The sequence below is a fragment of the Neurospora hispaniola genome (genome assembly GCF_033458365.1).
Source record: "Neurospora hispaniola strain FGSC 10403 chromosome Unknown B0T23scaffold_3, whole genome shotgun sequence".
NCBI classification, from domain to species: Eukaryota; Fungi; Ascomycota; class Sordariomycetes; order Sordariales; family Sordariaceae; genus Neurospora; species Neurospora hispaniola.
Genome location: NW_026944408.1, coordinates 4,402,285 through 4,421,420, shown reverse-complemented (window position 1 = coordinate 4,421,420; position 19,136 = coordinate 4,402,285). Strand labels below are relative to the sequence as shown.

The following is a 19,136-nucleotide window of genomic DNA, read 5'->3' as shown; positions in this document are numbered from 1 at the left end:
ACCCGATAAATAAATAAATATTTAATTAATAGTACTTAAATAATAATAAGAATAAACAATTAATAGATTATTTGAACGGTAATTTAATTGAAAGATTATTTGAGAATAATAAATAATAAAAGAATTTATTAATAATTAGGGTAGGTATTAGTATTAGGCCTTTAGGGATTATTATCTTTAAATTAGTAGTGTGTAGCCCTTACTTAAATATAGAAAGATTAGACGGCCCCTAGACCCTTTTCTTTGAAAGTTTATAATTAATTCTTTGAAGGGAAGGATATTAATTATTATTTTTAAATTCCTCCTTCGTAGAATATATTAATTATTATTATTAATAGATTTTTAGAATTGTAATTATTACTATTATTATATTTTAAAAAACCGAGAGGAAGTAATTAATTACTATAAGTCCTTATTAGAAGGATTTTAACAACGATATTACTAACGTAAATAGGAATTACCTTTTACTAATATTAATAATAGAAGTAGTAAGAAGGAAAAAAATAGAAAATAAGAACCGAAGAAATTCCTTTTACTTAGGAAAAGAAAGAGAAAAGGGATATTAGAAGGATAAAAAGAAGAATGCTAATAAGAGATTTCTAATTAGAAAAGGTATATAAGTATTTTATTAGAAGAGAAATAATTAAAAGAGGAATAAAAATCCTTAGCTAAGAAAAAGAGAAGGAGGAGGGTAGGACGAAAAATATAATAAAGATAAGTATATAAATAGTATAAACGATATTAATAGGATTTAGAATAATTAGAATATTTTTATAATTTTAACTTCGGATATTAATTAGGGAGCGTTAAATTAGGCTCCTATATTAATATTAGAGTTATTTTTATTATTTCTCTTAAATCCTACTCTTCCTTCTTTTATTCCTACGTTAGAAATTACCTTTTTTCCTTTTTTAAGACCTAATTAGTCTCTAATACTTTTACCTATCCTATTAAGAAACCTATCGCCGATCCCCTTAGGGAATCTTTTACTTAATTTAAATAGAGAAGACCGTTATTAAATCCCTTACTACGGGGATAGTAGCGGATATAATTAGCTTATTATTTAAAACCTACCGCCAAACCTACCCGGTTCTATTCGTACCCTATATTTATATACTTTATTTACCCCTCCGCTTAGCATTCGAATTTAACCTCTACCTCTTCGTATTATTTTTTTACGACCTATCTAATTACCTTTAGGATTTTATTATACTAAATTAGAAATTAATTATTCCTAAAGCTTTAAATTTAAATAATATCCTCCGAACCTTTAAGATTATTATTCTATTACCTTTATTTTTACCCTTTTAATAATTATTAATATTCTTCTTTAGGATTATTAGAATTAAGTATTATAATACCTAAATAATCCGAATAATTATAAAAGCCTAAATATAAATTATAGTAAAATTTAGGTATAGATCTGTTTAAAGGTTTGTTTAATGTGTGTTTGGTGTAAATGTTGATAGGTAAGACTTTTGTAGTTTCTTTTGTAAAGGATTGTACGTTCAATATACGATTTAAAGGGAAGAATATATTTATATATTTAGAGGAATTCGATAATAAGGTTTAAAGCTATTGCCTTTTTAATAAAGTTAAATTGAATATTTAATATTAATAGTATATATTAGATATCCGAAAGATTTATAGAGAAATAGTGAAGGATATTATTAATAAAGGTATTTAGATATAAAAAGAATTTTATTGTTTTTTAAAACGAGAATTCTTAGTACTAGACCTTAATTAAATAAATAGTAAAACTATTTTATTAAAAGTTTTTTATAATAAATTAATTCCTTATAATAAAGAGAAGACTATTAAAGTAGTACTTTAATATTTAATATTTCTAACGAAGTAATTAGATAAAGAGAAGGATTTCGTTTAATCTATAGTAATACGTAATTTCTATAAGAAATTTACGAAGAGGATTAAGCGAATAATTATAACGATTATAAGCTTTAAAGAAAAGGTCTATTAAATAACCTAATTATAGTTCTATACCGAAGTAATTAAAGCTATTTACGAATATTTCAATTTTAAAAATAATATTCGTATTGATAATAAAGTAGCTATTTTATTAGACGATAGCTTCGATATAAATTAGATTAAAAAGAAAGTATTAGTAATTATTAAAAAGAGAGGTAATTTAATTAAATTAAATAGTAATTCCAATTAACCTTCTTATAAGAAAATTCCTTTAGTAAATTAAGTTACTACTTTAATACTTACTATTTCCTATTTAATTAAAAAATCGGATATTAATAAAATAATTAAAGAATTTAATTAAATAAAATTTATATAGTCCTAACTTAATAAAAAGTTGGTAAAGAAATAAAAGGAGGAAATTTAAATTAATTATTTATTAATAATTAATTAGGGAGGTGCTATTAACGAAGGAGGAGGATATATAGGCGGCTCCTTTATAAGAAGTAATAGAGAGGTAATAGAGGAGGGAATTAAAACCGTAGAGATTCTTATTAAATCCGTTACTACTAGTACGGTAGTAATTATTATTAGAATTAGTATTAAGAAATAGTAAATAATATTTAGAAGGGTAAATTAATAGTTTTTCGACTTTAAAATCTTATATACATTTCCTAAATAACTATTATTATTAATAATAAAGAGGATTATAACGATTTTATTTTTAATAAGTTATTAATTTTAATTATTAAAGATAGGAAGTTAGAATTTTTAATATAATCCTAAATAGTAATTTACAGAATATTTCCCAAATATAAGGCTATCTTTAACCGTTAGGAGAAGAATATTTGGATATTAAAGAAAAAGTATCGCTTCGAATTAGAATTTTCTTTATTGCCTAGTAATACCCGCGGCCGATAGTAGTAACGGAATAATAGTGCGAATACCTCTATAAATATAATGGGTACTAATTTATTAAATTACTATTATATAGCTAATAGATTAGACGTTACTTAAAAAGTATACTGGAAATCTCTAACCGAATGTAAAATCGTTACGATCTATTAAATGCTTGTAGAATATTTTTAAAATTTTGGTAGCTATTTTATAAATTAATTTTATATTATTAAAAATTATTTAATTTAATTATTATTTAAAGGATAAGTGTTTAAGGAAATGGGGAATATATTAGAAGAGTTTAGTTTTATTATTATAGGGTTATTATTATTTTTAATTAATAACCTACTAAATACGTTCCTTAAAAATATATTAAAATTGGAAAGTAATATTATATTTATTAAATAGATGCTTTTTTCCTTATGCTATATAGAAGCCCTTATAAATTCTTTTATATAATTTAAATATCGAAATCCTTCTATAATTCTTATAGAAATATTATATAAATTTAAGGTAGATTAGGTATAATTCCTTTAAAGAATATAATCTTTAAATTATAAAATTAAGGATACCCGTTAGAGGATAATTAATATTGTAATTAATCCGAGGTTATTTAATTAAAATGCTAATATAAAAGGGTTTAGTAAATAAGTTACAAACTTTATAGGAGAAGTATCCTTCTTGAATTATTTAATTAAACAATTATAGTAATTGGATATTATTAATAATAATATTACTATATTTAAAAATAATCTACCTTAACCCCCTTCTTTAAAAATTAATTAAATATTTCTAATTAATTGGCCGATAAAGATCCTTAAGCCGATTATAAAAGATGGAATAATTAATTTACTAATCCCCGATTTTAATAAGGAAAATATAAGATTTAATATTTTATTTATAAAGTTTATTAAAGTAATTAATACTGATGCTATTACGAAGGAGGTTATTTAATGGGTGAAAGAGTAATACCCTTTCGTTTTTAAAATTATCGACTATAATATTCCCTATCGAATTGGGGAATTATATTATATAAATCGACGGTTTATAATTATATTTATTATTTTAATTTAATATAAAATTGGCCTAAATAAGGAGAATATTATTAGAGTCTCTTATAAAGGTAGTACGATAATTAATTAGTTTGAAGAAGCGAATTAGGTTATTCCTTTAATTTAGTACGAAATTAATAGTATATTTATAATAGGAAATTTGAATAATAGTATAGAAAATCCGGACTTTATTAAAATTTTTATTTATTGTTTGGATTAAAGATTAAATAGTATAATTGAATTTATTCGGGAAGATATATTGAAATTTGCTTTTAATTATATAATAGAGGTAATTATTCTTATATAATTGTATGTCTATTTGTATAAATTCTCTTACTTATTGTATTTGGGGGATGTAATTAGGATATTTATTTTATTAATTTTATTTGTCTCCCTATAGTAAAGAGGGTTAAAGATTAGAACTTTCTTTGATACCGGCGTAGAGGTAAATATGATTATTTATAATTTGATTAAGGAATACAGATTAATTATTATTAGTACCGGAGTATTAAATATAAATAATAATAGCGGTAGACGGGACTTCGTTAGGGAAGTATATAGTTAAATATAGTTAATTAATATTCTATAGGAAATATATTTTTTTATTACTATTATTTATCTATTGTATTATAATATTATATTTAGGTAGCCTTTCTTTAAAAATGTTTAAATAAAATTGAATTATTTAATTAGCGGTATCGAATTAGTAAATATATTAATAGAGGAAATAATTATTAAAGCCGCTTTGGTTCTAAAAGAAAGAGCGAGGCTAGGTATATAAGTATTATTATATGTTTAGGAATTTACTAAGTGGCCGTCTCCTTTAGATAAGTTCGCTAATTATTTAGAGATTAATTTTGAAATTAATATATTAATTCTTATTTAGTATAATAGCGAAGTTTAAAATAATATTCTTAGATGGATAGACGATTCGATAATTAATAAGTTATTGAAATATTTGTAATATATTTAGAAAAAACGTTATTCGTTAAGAAAGGCCGTTTTGGGATTTTTTTAAAAGTTTTTATGGGACGAATTATTTGATATTAAACGATTTGAAAGACTTTTGTTTAGGGATTTTGATGATATTGATTATAATAAATTAGGTAATATATTTAGTATAATAATTATAGAGAGTATTCCTTAATTTATAATTAAAGAAAAGAAGTTTATAGTGGAGTTTAGAAGGTAAATATATAATTTTATTCGGTATTAAGTGTCGGTGTAATAATTGAAGCGTATAAATTAAGGGAAGAAAATTTATAAAAGTAATAAATTTATATTTACTAATAAGAAAATTAATAAATTGCTATTAAATAATATAATACCCTTTAAGAATTTTATTATTTATATTATATATAAGTAAAAAGATTAAAAGGTATTATTAATCGATAATATACTTTCTAATAAATTAAAGTTAGAAGGAAATTTAGAATAGAAATTATAATATTTTATAGTTTTAAAAGATAGATTGGAGTAATAAAAAAGATTTATTTATTATTATAGGATAAAATTATTATACTACATTTTTCAAAAATATTTGAAGGAGAACGGCTAACCCCTAAACGCTTTTAAATTATATTTAATAATTTGTATAATAATTTAATTAAGGAGGAATAAGAGATGTTTATTTATATTCTTTATAATTATAAAGTAGTTCTTGTTTAGGATTTTAATTATATAGGGAAAATTAAACCCGATGTTTTCCTTCTTTAAAAAATTAGGACGGTCCTATATTTAGTATAGCAATATAAATTAATTCTAATACTAAAGGTTAATTATTAGAAAATTTATAAATTACTAAAGGATTGAGTTTAGCGAGGAACGTTGGAAGATAGTTATACCGCTTATTAAAATAATTAATTTCTAGTATTTAAGAAAGATAGTAGCCTTCGATTAATTAATAACGTTTAATAGATTAATATTGTAATTTTGTAGGATTCTAATATCCCTCCTAATTATAAAGAATTTAATGAAGAATTCGGAGGATTTAAAATGTTTTCCCTCCTTAACTTCTTTTTTAAATATAATTAAATCCCTTTTAATAAAAAAAATAAGAATATAATTACCTTTTAAAGTATAATAGGAATAAAAAGAATAATTATATTACTTTAAAGAAGAATAAATTCCATTATTTAATTTTTAAGAATAATAATTAGGGTACTATATAATTTAATCCCAATTATTTATTAGCTTTACTTAGATAATATTTATATTAAATTAATAATTATAAATTATAATAGACTTAAAGTTAAATTTAGAATATAAAAGTATATTTTTAATTATTTAATTAATATTAATAAGGTCCTAATTAATATTAAATTTAGTAATTATACTATTATAATTAGAAAATTTAAATAGTGTTAGCCGGAAATTGAGTTCGTAGGATACCTTTATTTAGAGAACGGTCGACGATCTTCTCCCTTTAAAGTATTTAAAATCTTTTAATAGGAGGATTATAAATTTATTAAATAGAAGGGTAAAGAATTTTAGTAATTAAAAACTTTCCTAGGGATTATTAAGTATTACCAAATTTAAATTAAAGACTTTAGCACTATCGCTTAACCCTTATACGCCCTACTTAAGAAAAATAATAGATAGTAATAAATCAAGAATAAATAATTTACTTTAGAATATTTATAGTATAAGGTTTTATTTACTTTTTGTCTTATATTTATTATTTATAATAATACCCATTACAATAAGATTTTCCTTATAGTAAATATATTACTAATCGGCTAGGGAGCAGTCCTTAAATAAATTAGCCTAAATAGCCAATACTACCTTTATCAATTTGAAAGTAGTATTTAGTTAAATATTAAAAAAAGATATAACGCTACTAAACGAGAATTTCGAGGGTTGTTTTATGCCTTAAAACAGTTGAAGTACTATCTATTCGGTATTTACTTTATTATTAAAATTAATATATAGATTATAGTGTATTAATTGAACGGTGCGGTATTTAATATCTTAATAGTAATAATTATATATTGGATTATTTAGATCCGACTATTTAATTTCGAGGTTAAATATATCCTTAGGAAAAAGAATATTATTATTAATAGTTTTTCCCATATACCTCCTTCGGTAGTAAATTAGCAGAATAAGGTTAATAAAGAAGATATTAATAATTATATAAATTAATAGATCTATATAATTAAGTTCAATAGAATATTAAATTAAGGGAAGAAAACCTAAGAACCTTTAAAGGGTTATTAGATTTATAATTTTTAACAGATTATTAAATATTTTTAAATACTAGAACTACTTACTAATTTAATTACCGAATAGGAATAATAACGCTTTAAAATAGAAGTTTTAAAGTTTTTTTTCTAGGAAGGAGCCCTATAGTTATAGCCTATATATATTAATTAGGTACTACGTAGATTTATAGACGACGATATTAATTGCAATATCGTCTTCTATAAATATTATAATAAAGTTGGTTATAAAGGAAGAAAAGTAATTTACTATCGTATTACTAACTTCTATTAGTAGAAGGGTATTTATTCCTACGTAGAAAACTATATTAAGTCTTACTTAAATTATTAGAAATAGAATCTTAAATAATTTATTAATATTTTTTAGTATATTAATTTATTATTATAATTATTTTATAAATAAATATTAGATATCCAATATATACCGGGCAAGAACGGAAAAAGGATAGGGATTATTAAAGCGCGAAATAATCTCACTAATTATATTAAAATAAATATCCTCCCTATAGTAAATTCGAAATATATCGCTCGCTTTATTAAAATATAAATTATTTATTAATAGGGCTTTCCCTTATTAGTCGTTATTAATAGCGGATCCGAATTCCGTAAAGACTATAAAAAATTATTAAGAAAATTTAATATTCCTTTTATTAGGATTTTACCCTATAATTCTAAAGTAAATAGGGTGAATAAAATTAAGTATTTCCTAATTGTAATAGTACTAATAAAGATTATAGGTAGTATAGGATCTAATTAGAAATTTTAATTATTTTATATCCTATTTATAAATTAGATTATAATTTAGGGAAATTATAGTTTTACTCCCTTCTATCTTAGTTATAGATATAATCCTATTTTACTAATTAAATTTAATTTACTTTCCTAAAGAATTATACAATAGGGTAATATACGGGACAATAGATTACTAAAAGCCCGGTTCGATTTAATACTTATTAAAACCTATTTACTCTAAAATAGTAAATATAAATTTACCCTTACAGCTGAACAAATTTCTACAGCACAATAAAAGGCCGTAAAATACCGTAATATAATAAATAAAGGAAAGATTAGACCCGATATTATAAAATTACGGGTAGGGGATTTTGTATTAATTTACGATTGTATTCAACGAATCGATATAAATTTAATCCGAAAATTTATTTATCATTAACTTAACCCGTTTCGTATTAAAAAAATTGTTTCTAAATACGAATATTTTTTGAAAATTTTAGACGGTATTAATATTACAAACCCTTACCCGGCTAAGAGAATTAAAAAATACTTTTTATATACTAGTATATAGCTAAAACTAAATTATAATATAATTAAATAGGAGACGCTTCTTTTATTATACCCGAAGGAGACTTTGGAGGAATCTGTAATTTATAAAAATACTATTAGAAAAATTATAAATTATATAATTAAATAAGATAGTAGGAGGAAAATATATTAAATAGTATAATAGAATAATAGGAAATTTAAAATTATTTTATTTAAGGGGAAATTTAAAGATTAGAAACCGATATATAGGTTAGGAAGTAAGGAATTTTAATTAGTTTATTATTTCGTACGAAAGGAACCGAATAAATATCATTATTCCTTTCGAAGGGAAGAGAAAGATAAAAAGGATTATATATTATTATAATACTAAGAAATATTCCTTATAGACTTTATTTACTATTTCCCTCTATACTATTAAATTTATTTTATTCTTAATTAATAATATACAAAAAATTAAAAAGAAAAATTAAGACGTTTAAAGACGTTTGAAATAATTACCCCTATTACCCCTAGAGAAAAATTTTTTACGTATTTCCTATATTAGAATTCCCGTTTTAAAATACCGTACAAATATATTAATTGCCTCATTAACCTTTATATACTAGAGGAATTTAACCCTAGACTCCTAATACGTAATTCCCTTTCCCGTTAAAAATATTTAACCTAAGGCTTAATCTTACCCCTAAAGAATAATCTAGTACGAAATTATAAAGGAGGAATATTAATTACAGTCTAAATTTCCCGACTATTATATTATCTAGCCTTAAATTTATTAGAATTACTTACTTTGGAAATAAATTCTAAAGAAATAGAATTTATAATATATTTTTTAGCCATTTTATAATACTATATATAATTACTATAAATACTATCCTTAAAATTAAATAATAAAAGTAAATAATATTTTATAAAAGGACTTATAATTATAGCCTATTCAAATTCGTTAGAGGTACTGCGGAATATTGATATGTATTTTTTTTAGTATATTGAGACGTAGTAGCTATATTATAGCGAATTACTAGCAAAATTAGCAGAGAATTAATTAATTGAATAGATATATATACTTTTTATTAAAGATCTGAATGATTAGTACTTTTAGCCGCTTATTTTATTGAGTTATATAATAGGTATAGCGATTAAAAGGTTAATTACCCTTAGCGTCGATTTAAATTAAATTTAATATTATATTAGGGGAAATTATTATTTATTTGACTTAATTTAGAAGTTGTCCTTTAACCCTAAAACCGTTGAATATTTATAAGAATATTTCCTAACAATTAAAAAATCCCTATAAAAGAATAAAATACAACGCTTTAGGAGGGTAGAATACGGTATAGACTCTTAAATAAACAATAGCTAATTTTATACCCTTTATTAGTATATAAGTTCCCTAAATAGCATTTATAGGTAAAAGTCCTAGCCTAATTTATTACTAAATTTGTAAATAGAGAAATTTGTAAGTTTTAGGGCGGTTATTATATTAAATTTAGTAAGAAATAGAATAGGGATAAATTAGCCTAGAAATATTATTATATTACAACTAATAAATATTATTCTTATAAGCGTTTTAACGAATATTAATTAGCTAATTAATAATAGTAGGAGGAAGAAGTTGTACGGGATTTACGCATCTTTAAAGCTGGTTGGAGTTATAAGTAGATATTTTAATAATAAGTATTTAATGTGGAAAAAAGAAAATTAATAGAATAATAGGGAATTAATTAGAAAAGGAAGAAGGTAAAAAGGGAAATTTAATCGAGGGAAGTAGGTTTTTATACCCTAATAGTAAATTATTATTGATATTTAATTTATTATTTACTATTTTAGGAGAAAGTAATTACTTAGAGAAAATTTATTATTCTAAGTAATTATTAAAATTATTATAACCGTTAGAAAAAAAAGAAATAAAAAATTCTTACTACTTTAAACCTTTATAATTTACTACCTTTACTATTTAAATATTCGTTTTAAAAGAATAAATAAATTAATTATATTAGAGGTAAATATTATAAGGTTAGGTATTATATTGCTAATTAAGCGAATAGTAGCTTTAAAAAAATATTTTTAATATTTAAATTTAATAGTCAGATAATTTACAAATTATCTATATAATACCCTCTTCCTCTAGCCTTTTCCCTACCTTCCTTTTCTTTTCCCTATAGTAACAATATTAAAAATTCTAAAAATTTTTAGAATTTTTTTTTCTCTATTAAAATAATTTTAATTTAATACAACCTATATTATTAACTCTTTTATTATATATAGCTTAGTACGTTTTAAAATATTAAATATTAATTTTAGTTTTTTCTTCCTCTAATACTTATAAATTAATTATTTACAATATTACCTTATTAATATATTTTCTAGCAACCGTACTTCTTCCTACAATAAGGCTTAGGTTACTTTAAATAATAATAATATAAGTAAATCCGATAAAATTGAAAGTAAAAAGCTTTAAATTATTTCAAACCCAACTAAAATAGTAAAATTTAGTAATATTAACAATAGACAACCCTAGTAGCCTACTCCTACTCGTAGCCTTCAATTTTTACAAGGGTATAATAGAGTGCCGATCCTTAATTAATTTAATAAACGGGTAATTGCACTATCGTTAAACTTCCAATTTAAATAGACTTAGGAAGCTTTTAAAATAATATTTAATTAGAATATTATTAATTAAATACTTCGGTTAAATATTAATACTATATTCGAATTATTAAAGACCGTATTTTAAAGTTTTATTAATTAGTACGTTTAGGATTATTAGGGATCCTTCCCTAGCTTATTAAAAATAATTAATAGATAATTAAATATTATAAAAATAAATTAATTACGTAATTGGATATTAAAGTATAATAATAAACATAGGGTTTATAAAATATATTTTAGCTCCCCTCAAAATCCAAAGTTAAAGAATAAGTATATATTTTTTAATTATCCCCGGCTAAACGGTACTTAATTAAATTAGCACTTTAATTTTAATTTACTTTATAACGAATTAAATACCGACAAGCTATTTAGTAAGTTTTTCCGCTTTAAATTGTAATTTAATTAAGTAGGCGCTTTCCTACTAAATAAAAATAGTTTTTATAATTAGAAGCGATTTGCAATATATTTGGCCAACTTTTGGTATAGTATTAATAAATATATTTTTATTTATATTAATGATTTGGTTACCCTATTTTTGTAGGTAATTAAAAAGGGGTTAAAAATAATTTTTGTGTTGAATAAGTGTATTTAATTGAATAATATTAATAAAATTCTAAAATATATAACTAATTCGAGCGATATTGAATTACTTATAAAGGAAAAAAGGTTTTGGATAATCCCTATCTACCTACAAAATATATATTTTTCGGTAGCTATCTTTAATTAATTAGTAGGCTAATAGGACTACTACAATTTTAATTTATATAATTCTATATTAAAGAATATAGAATTAGCCTTAGTTTTATTATTTTAAAGATTTAACGTTTAGAGGGTAATAAAGTTTAATTTAGACTTTTTTATTCGTTAAATTAATTTTATTACTTAAAAATTTAATTAAATTTGTAGATTAATAGTAGTAAAAATTGTACGAATAAGATTAATAGAATATAATTTAAATTTTTAGATATTTGTACCTAAAATTTGGAAATAGAATATAATATTAAAAGAGTATATAGTATTTAAATAAAAATAGAGAAAGAATATTATAGTACAATAATATTAAAGAATAATTTATAATACTTTATAAATAAAGTAATAGTAATTTAAAAGCTTACTTAAGAATCCTTTAGGAGAAATATTATTTATAGTAAATAGTAAATCTAATAATATCCTTTCCTAATAAAATAAACGTATATATAGTACTAGAGAAAAGCCTTAGCGTCTTATATAGCCTAAGGATTATATTATTTAGATTAAAGAGAACCGATTATAAGGGTTCAAAGGTATAAAGATCTTTCTTTACTACTAACTATATAATAGCCCTAATACTATAATTAACCTTCCTCTATTTTAATATATATTAATTAAACCTATTAAAAAAAATAGTAGCAAAAGTTCTTCGTTATTTAACTCTTTATTATTTAATTCTTCCTCTCCTACTTTTATAGTATAACGAAGAGAGGTTAGAAGATTAATTTTTTCTTTAAATAATATTTATTTACCCCTAAATTCTTTTTAAAATTCGATTCCAACCTTAATTCCGCTTCGATAAATTATAATTCGTTCTTAAAGCTTAAAAATAACAAATTAGCCGGCTTTTATTCTAATTTTATTTTATCTAGTAATATTATTACTTTTCAATCCTTATTTAATTGGGAGATGAAGTGCTTTTATTTAATTAATTATTAATAATTAGATGCGCTATAGTTTAATATTAATTATATTTAACCCTCCTAGGGAAATTGGGGCTCTTTTTATTAATATTCTAATAAATTGTATATAGCTACAAACTCCTTTTCCGCTTAGAAATATAGGAACTTTTAAATTATTATTAGAAAATAGAATTTTATCGGTTCCAAGAAGTATTAGCCTATTAAGTACCTTAGGATTATTTATAAGTTTTATATAAATATTTATTTAAGTAAGGAGGATTAATTAATTATTAATTCCTTTAAATTTTAAGAGGCCTTCGAACCCGTTTATTCCCTCTAATTCCTCTCAATATAAGTATATACTATTAAACCCTATATTTATATTATAGTAAAGATTATCCTTAGTATCCGGATTTGAGAGTTTTTACTCTGTTAGAAAAATTCCTATTGTTAGCTAAAGCCCAGCAATTAATTAACTATAAATAGTAGTACTATTTGATTTTAATTCCTATAAATTTATAGTGAATTTTTTGGTCTACTTTATTCGCCGTATAGAGCGCGACTTGGATAACCTTCTTAAATACAATCCTAATAACCCTTCCCAAATTACAACGGAATTTAAAGAAAAATTTAATTTAAATATTCGTTTAAGATTATAGGGACTTTTATAATTTGTTAGAACGATTTAGAACAATATTATTCGGAGAATAAATAACTATTTCCTTACTAAAAATATTAGAGAAAAATATTTAATTACGAAAAGTAAGAGAAGATATAGGGGTAATAGAAATAATAAAGGAAGGTACTAATTATATATATATATATATGTGAAGGTGAGTTTGTTTAGGGGACTTGTCGTAGATTTAAAGGGAAGATTTGATTTGGGGTAGTATATAGGAATATATATATTGGTTTTTAATAGTGATTTTTTTTAAAAATTTTCAAAGTATATAGAATTAGGGAAATACTTTCTAAATTGAACAAACCTAAACAATTAATATAGAAAAAGAATAAAAAAAAAGGAAATCGAATATAAGGAAATAGGATGGGAAATTAATAGAATATTAACCTTTCATTAAATTAAATAATTAATTTCTATCTCTTTAATAATTCTTAGTTATATAAAATTAATTTTTAATAATCGCTAATTATTTATCTTTATTTATTTAATATATTAAATAATCCTTTATTCTTCTTAGGGAAATATTTATTCGTATTCCTATTTATATTCGAAAGAAAGATGTAAAAAGATCCAATAATTACCCTTATTTTCCGGCGAAAATTGAATATTAAGCTATTCAACAAATGCGTAACTCTAATGAGTTGTATTTAATTTAATGCCTCCTATTTCGACTATCCGAAAAGATTTGAAAATCATCTACCACTCTACCTAATTAGACAGCTAAGAACTACGGTCCTTATGCATCGTGCTAGTCGTAGTAGTGTTGGTATTGTTATTGTGGTTTTCTCGCCATTTCAATAGTAACCTAGGAATAGTAACGGATTTATATTAAGGTACCGCTAATTATTTACTCTAATAAGGAGGGATAGTAACGTCTTAAGAGTTCCGAGTGGAAGCCTTACTTTAATTTTAAAAAGGGGGAATAGCCAATTAAACTACTATTAAATATAGAGGGCTTCTATACATTAGAGTAGGGGTTCTACTTCTATCTTCTACCTAAAGAGATTTGTATTTAGATAGTTTGGCTATAGCTAGTGGAAAACCCGTAACTACTAAATACAAATTATTACGTTCGGGGGAGTTAAAGAATCCTAAAAACAGTCCAAAAGAGGTTTAGCCTCCTTAAATTACTAACTTTCTATAATAAACTACAATACCAGTACCCTTTAAATTATTAAGTAAGGGGAAAGTATCGTTATACTATTTATTAATAGTTTTAGGGCAATAAGGGGAGAGTTAATAAGAATTTTGTTTATAGGGTAGTAGAATAATGTTCTTTAATAGCCTAAGAATAAGATTCTTTACTATATTAATAATAATTTTAACCAAGTAACCTTAAACTATTAGTATAAAACCACTAAGTTGCACGCTCTACGCCCGGGTAGCGGACGTTTTTAATAAAGAAAATAATAAATAATAAGAAGACTAATTACTTAGTAATTATATTAATAGCAATATTAAAGTACAATATATTATAAGATTATCTATTTTCATTATTATTGCATAAAGTATACTATTAATACCTTACTCTATAGTATCCATCCTTAATCCTATATCGTAGTATCTTTAATCGTTGGTTTTACCGAAGTCGCTTAGGGCGATTTTAATATTTTTAATACAACCTATAGTTTCGTCCATTTTTACCCGTAAGCAATTAATATTACAATCGATTCTTTAATATTAGGTATTTTACTTATAAACGTTCCTATTAATTTTATTTAACGCATATATTATTATTTCCGCGTTATTTCCAATTCTCTTAAGTACAATAGGTATAAGTAGCCGGATAGGATTAGGCTTTTAATTAGGAAGTAAATTAATTATTTTAAATTCACAACCGGGTTCTTTACTAGTCGGCTTTAAATTGAATTCGCGTAAGGTTTGTTTATTAGTCGGTTTGGAACTAGGTTCGCGAGGGGTTTACTCGCTCGTCGATTTAGAGCGTATATTTCTCGCCAGAACTCGAAGATCGCGAAGTGTCATAGATCGCTTAGAGGGTGGTATTATGCCGGCGTTGGATTTTAATTAGTCGGAGGGAGAGCCCTCGTTAGGTAGCTGTTACGACGTTATTTTAGTTAATAGGCTTATCGGTTATTAACACTAGTATAAGAAATAGAGTTAAGTGGATGTAAAGAATTAGGAATACCTGCTATCTACCTAAGTTCGAAAGTAAGGGGAAACCTTTCGCATCGAAGGTATCTCGCGTACGCCTACTACAATTCAACGACTTAAGAGCCTCGGATCTAGGTAGTGAATTGTATAAGAACCTTTTAGAAATTTATTAAACGGAGTAATTTATTGCTCGGCCTACTATAGTTCGGTTATTTAATAAGGTAAAGTTGTCGCGTAGTCTACTACGATTCGACTATTTAATAGGAAGGGGGAAGTATATATCGCCGTAGTCTACTACAACTCGACTAAGCGAGGGGAGGGTTATTTATAGAGGAGCGATACAATCTATTTGAATTGGTTATTATAATACTATCTAGTTTACTACAATTCGACTGGATCGTAGGTTTCTATACGATCTACTACGACTTAATCGGCAGAGAAGAGTTGAAAAGGTGACTAGATTAAAGTCGTTATAGCTATTATATAATATAGACTGCTTCTGCTTTAAAGAATAACCCTGTAATTGATGTGTAAAAGTAATAGTATTTCTATGTAAAGCGTGATGCAGAAGGAAGAATCAGGAAAAGTGGAAGCCGCTCGTAGATGGATTAATAAAATCTATTTGGGCGGACCCACCTCCTTATCTTATCGTCTAGACCCACCCTGCAGCCCGGTAGGCGGGCTGGGCAGGGCAGTCAAGCGACCTGCATGCACTGTCAATTACTGAGCTAATCTACATATATAAAATGATCCGTATCACGTTTCTTAGGAAAGATATAGCCGAGTAACGGCTAAGGAGTATAAAATATTTTCTTTTCGGAAGTAGCGTTTTAGAGTGGGCGTTAAAATATAGGGATAGGCCGTAACCCTTAAATCCCTAATGGAAACGAAGGGCTCGAGAGTAGTCTTTTGTAAAATAGCTCTTTTATCTCGTTTAAAAAGGAGTGGTGGTCGTCTATAGCCAGGTCTAGAAACACTATAATCCTAAATAGTGAAGCGCTTTGTAATGCCTCGGACCAACTCTGGCGTTACGCTCTTATGTATAGCTATAGCGGTAGATGTGACGCCCGCTTGGTATTTTGCTGCAATCCGGTTCCTCCGCCGAGGAGTTGAATACTTAAATTTTAGCTTTTTAATAGGGCTGGCAGTAATAGCGGGCATTTGAAAAGAAGGTATTGAAAATGAAAGAAAGTAAAAAAGCGGTAAATGTGGGGTTGCGGGGTAAACGTGTTTTATTTTTGGTCCGGGACTGTATTAACATATTCAGTCAATCATACCTGCCTCAATCAAGACTCGACAACCTCCAAAGAAACAGCCGAGCAATTCAACCCCCCATACCCAACATCAATAATATCCCTCCCCAAACTCAACTGCAACCCACACCCAACCCACCCCGACCCAACCTCATCATTCGTAGAATTACCAACACCACAACTCAACCCCCCATCCCCCTTCGTACACTCCAAAGCTTTGTAATCCTCCCAATAACCCTTTAGCGTTTCTTGCCTCAGCATCCACACCGGTCCCCCACCCCCTACTCCCTTTCTACCACTCCCATCACCACTCCCAGTACCAGTTCCGTTTCTGGAACCATTACTAGCACCAGCACCAGCAACACCAACAGCAGCAATCCTCGGCCTAGCCTTCCTATCGTCATACCCCACCGCACACAAATGTCCAGTCCCCTCTACACTGAATGAGCTTGCTTGAGATTGACTGCTAGTGAAGAGCAACCCGTTCCCAACGACGTGAACAAACCACTTATCGAAAGTACCGCCGGGTTGGGAAACGCGAAGCGAAAAAGGGGTGGAGGTTTCGCTGCAGGTTAGGTCTTTCGTGGCTGTTGGTTTGGGTGATGGTGTAGTGGTCGAAGTGGAAGTGGGAGTAGAGGTTGAGGTGTTGTGATAGCCGGTGTTAGTGAGTAATTTTCCTGTGCCGGTGCCGGTGCTTTGGCTCGTGAAAACTGTGGTTGCGGTTCCGTTGGACCAGGAGGCTGTGGTGTTTATGAGGAAGGGGAGGCGGGCGATGGTTGTTGTTGGGGAAGCGATGGGACTGGTTGTGAGTGTGGCTCTTGTCCCGGTTCCGGTACCCAGTGGTAGAAAGCTGATTGATGTGCCGTTGTGCCATGAAGCTTTACCAGTAGTGTTCTTGTACATTGGAAACTTGACACTCTCGGTTGTCTTGGCCACTCCAGTGCTAGTACTTGCTAGTGATGGGCTGGTAGCTGTCCCGTTATACCAGGACGCTGTGCTGTTTATGGGAATTAGGTACTTGGCACTCTTTGTAATATTGAGCTGAGTGGAGGAAGTCGTGATGTTTGCAGATGCTGTTGCTAGAGCTGCCGTAGAGTTGGTGTGTTGAGCAGCTGTAGCTTTTCCAGCTGGATAACTGCGGGTCGATGTTGTGTTCACCCATAATAGCTCCTGTGTTGTAGTAGGCTTTGCAATGGTCATCACATGTACGGTCAATTTGGCGGCCGAAGGTGCCGACGCACTGAAAACGCTTGTCGACCCCGGATCACTGCTTACTTCTTTGGAAAAGGTCACTCGGCTCGTGAACAAAGTCGTTGGACGTAAAGAATTGCCACTTCCATTCTTCCTTCCCGCGTAAACTGTGCTCATAGCTGTTCCTGTCCCTGTCCCAATTTGCCTTCCTGGAATCGTGCTATTGGCGAAAAAAGGCGGCAGGGTAACGTTCGCAACCGTCTCGAAGACAGTAACTGTTGTCGTAGTGACTGGCCGAGCAGCAGCCCTAGTGGTTTGAGAGAGTCCCAAGCAAGAGCATGCTGAATAGTAATCGGCTTCTGAGGCGCATTTCTTCGCATATAGAGGTAGTGTCGCCGAAGCTGGACTTGTAGTCACCCGCCGCTCCTGGAGAGCCTGTACGAGTGAGAAGCCCGGCCTTTCCCCGTTGAGGGCATCGTAGTCAACTTTTGTCCGCTTATGGTTCCCATTATCCTCAAACTCTGAGGCAATTGAACTCGTTGGCCCTGTCTTTGTGGTAACGGTCGCCGAGCGATGTAGTGTAAAAGTCGCAACCCTCTTTGTGCTGGTCACCGTCGTCGTGGTCGTTCTCCTGCTGATAGTTCCCGTGGGAGCAGTTTGCGCAAGGAAAGACAGACAGTCCGCCGTGACGTCTCTGCCAGTTGGCGCATTTTGTATGGCTGTACAACAAACAGCTTGTCAGTGATCAAAGTGTCCAAGCAAAACGATGGGAGTTCAAGTTGGAAACATGGCGATAAGATAGGACAACAAGACGGTTACGTCAACAAGCATCCGCTAGCAGCTGGCTACAGGGCAAACATACCGCTAAGACAGTTGTCATTCGAACACTGCACAGCGAGAGCTTGGGCCATGCATAGCGCTAACACAGCGAGCCAGGAAATGCTCCTTCTTGTCGGCATTGCAGGCGCCATGTCTTCTTGCTCTTTACATCAATGAACTTGAAAGAGGACAACACAAGTCGCGTCTGCAATTGAGCCCTCAACATTCTCCGACGTTTCGCTGGTTATCACTCATTTCACATCATGATTCTTCGCTTTCAGCCTTGGATTTGGCATTTCATTAACAAGCGCGGAAAGCAGGTTATGAGGTGGTAGCGAACCGTTGTTGGTATTCACAATGCCCCTGTTGACATCTTAACATGGCATCTTATACCTCACGGTTCC

General features: G+C 27.6%; 1 protein-coding gene across 1 annotated transcript; it reads right to left on the bottom strand.

Annotated features, from left to right (window-relative positions):
• Positions 1-16,755: 16,755 nt before the first annotated feature.
• On the bottom strand, positions 16,756-18,884 carry B0T23DRAFT_314041 (uncharacterized protein; the record flags this gene model as incomplete). Its single annotated transcript, XM_062834779.1, has 2 exons — positions 16,756-18,632; positions 18,776-18,884. The coding sequence occupies 2 exons, from the start codon at positions 18,882-18,884 to the stop codon at positions 16,756-16,758; spliced, it is 1,986 nt and encodes a 661-aa protein (XP_062694634.1).
• Positions 18,885-19,136: the final 252 nt, after the last annotated feature.